This window comes from Trypanosoma conorhini, assembly GCF_003719485.1.
Source record: "Trypanosoma conorhini strain 025E chromosome Unknown Tco_14.4_contig_01525, whole genome shotgun sequence".
Lineage (NCBI taxonomy): Eukaryota > Euglenozoa > Kinetoplastea > Trypanosomatida > Trypanosomatidae > Trypanosoma > Trypanosoma conorhini.
Genome location: NW_021705576.1, coordinates 1,533 through 2,240, shown reverse-complemented (window position 1 = coordinate 2,240; position 708 = coordinate 1,533). Strand labels below are relative to the sequence as shown.

Below are 708 nucleotides of genomic sequence, written 5' to 3'. Positions count from 1 at the left end.
GGGCATTGCGTTCCAAGGGAGCCTGATGCGCCCCGAGGCCACGGGCTACGGCGTTGTCTACTTCCTGGAGGCCGTCCTGAAGCGGCATCAGCAGGAGCTGCAGGGGAAGACAGTGCTCGTGTCGGGGGCCGGCAATGTGGCGCAGTACGCCATCGCGAAGTGCCTCCAGCTGGGGGCGAAGGTGATCAGCGTCTCGGACTCGCGCGGTTGCGCGCACGACGCGGCGGGCTTCACTCCGGAGAAGCTGAGGGCCCTGGTGGGCATCAAGGGCGCGAGGCACGGCACCGTGGAGGGGCATGCGAAACAGGTGGGCGCAGAGTACCACGCAGGGGAAGCGGCCGTGGCACCTGAAGGCGGATATTGCGCTGCCGTGCGCGACGCAGAACGAGCTGGAGCTTGAGGACGCAAAGAACTTGATCCGGAACGGCGTCATCGCCGTGGTGGAGGGCGCAAACATGCCGACGACGATGGAGGCGACGACGGAGCCCATCAACGCCGGTGGGGTCGCCGTCTCTGGCTTGGAGATGACGCAGGACGCCATGCGCCTGGGCTGGACGGCGGAGGAGGTGGACAAAAAACTCCACGAAATCATGAACTCCATCCACAGCGCGTGCGTGAAGTACGGCACGGAGGGTGGCAAGACGAATTACGTGAATGGCGCCAACATCGCCGGCTTCGTCAAGGTCGCGGAGCGATGAAGGGCCTTGG

General features: G+C 65.4%; 2 protein-coding genes across 2 annotated transcripts; one reads left to right on the top strand and one right to left on the bottom strand.

The window, feature by feature from the left end:
- Tco025E_10195 (uncharacterized protein) lies at positions 1–298 on the bottom strand (the record flags this gene model as incomplete). Its single annotated transcript, XM_029376980.1, has 1 exon — positions 1–298. A coding segment is annotated over one exon (298 nt), but the record flags the coding sequence as incomplete, so codon positions are not given.
- Tco025E_10194 (glutamate dehydrogenase) lies at positions 297–698 on the top strand (the record flags this gene model as incomplete). Its single annotated transcript, XM_029376979.1, has 1 exon — positions 297–698. The coding sequence occupies one exon, from the start codon at positions 297–299 to the stop codon at positions 696–698; it is 402 nt and encodes a 133-aa protein (XP_029222979.1).
- Between the last annotated feature and the right edge of the window lie 10 nt (positions 699–708).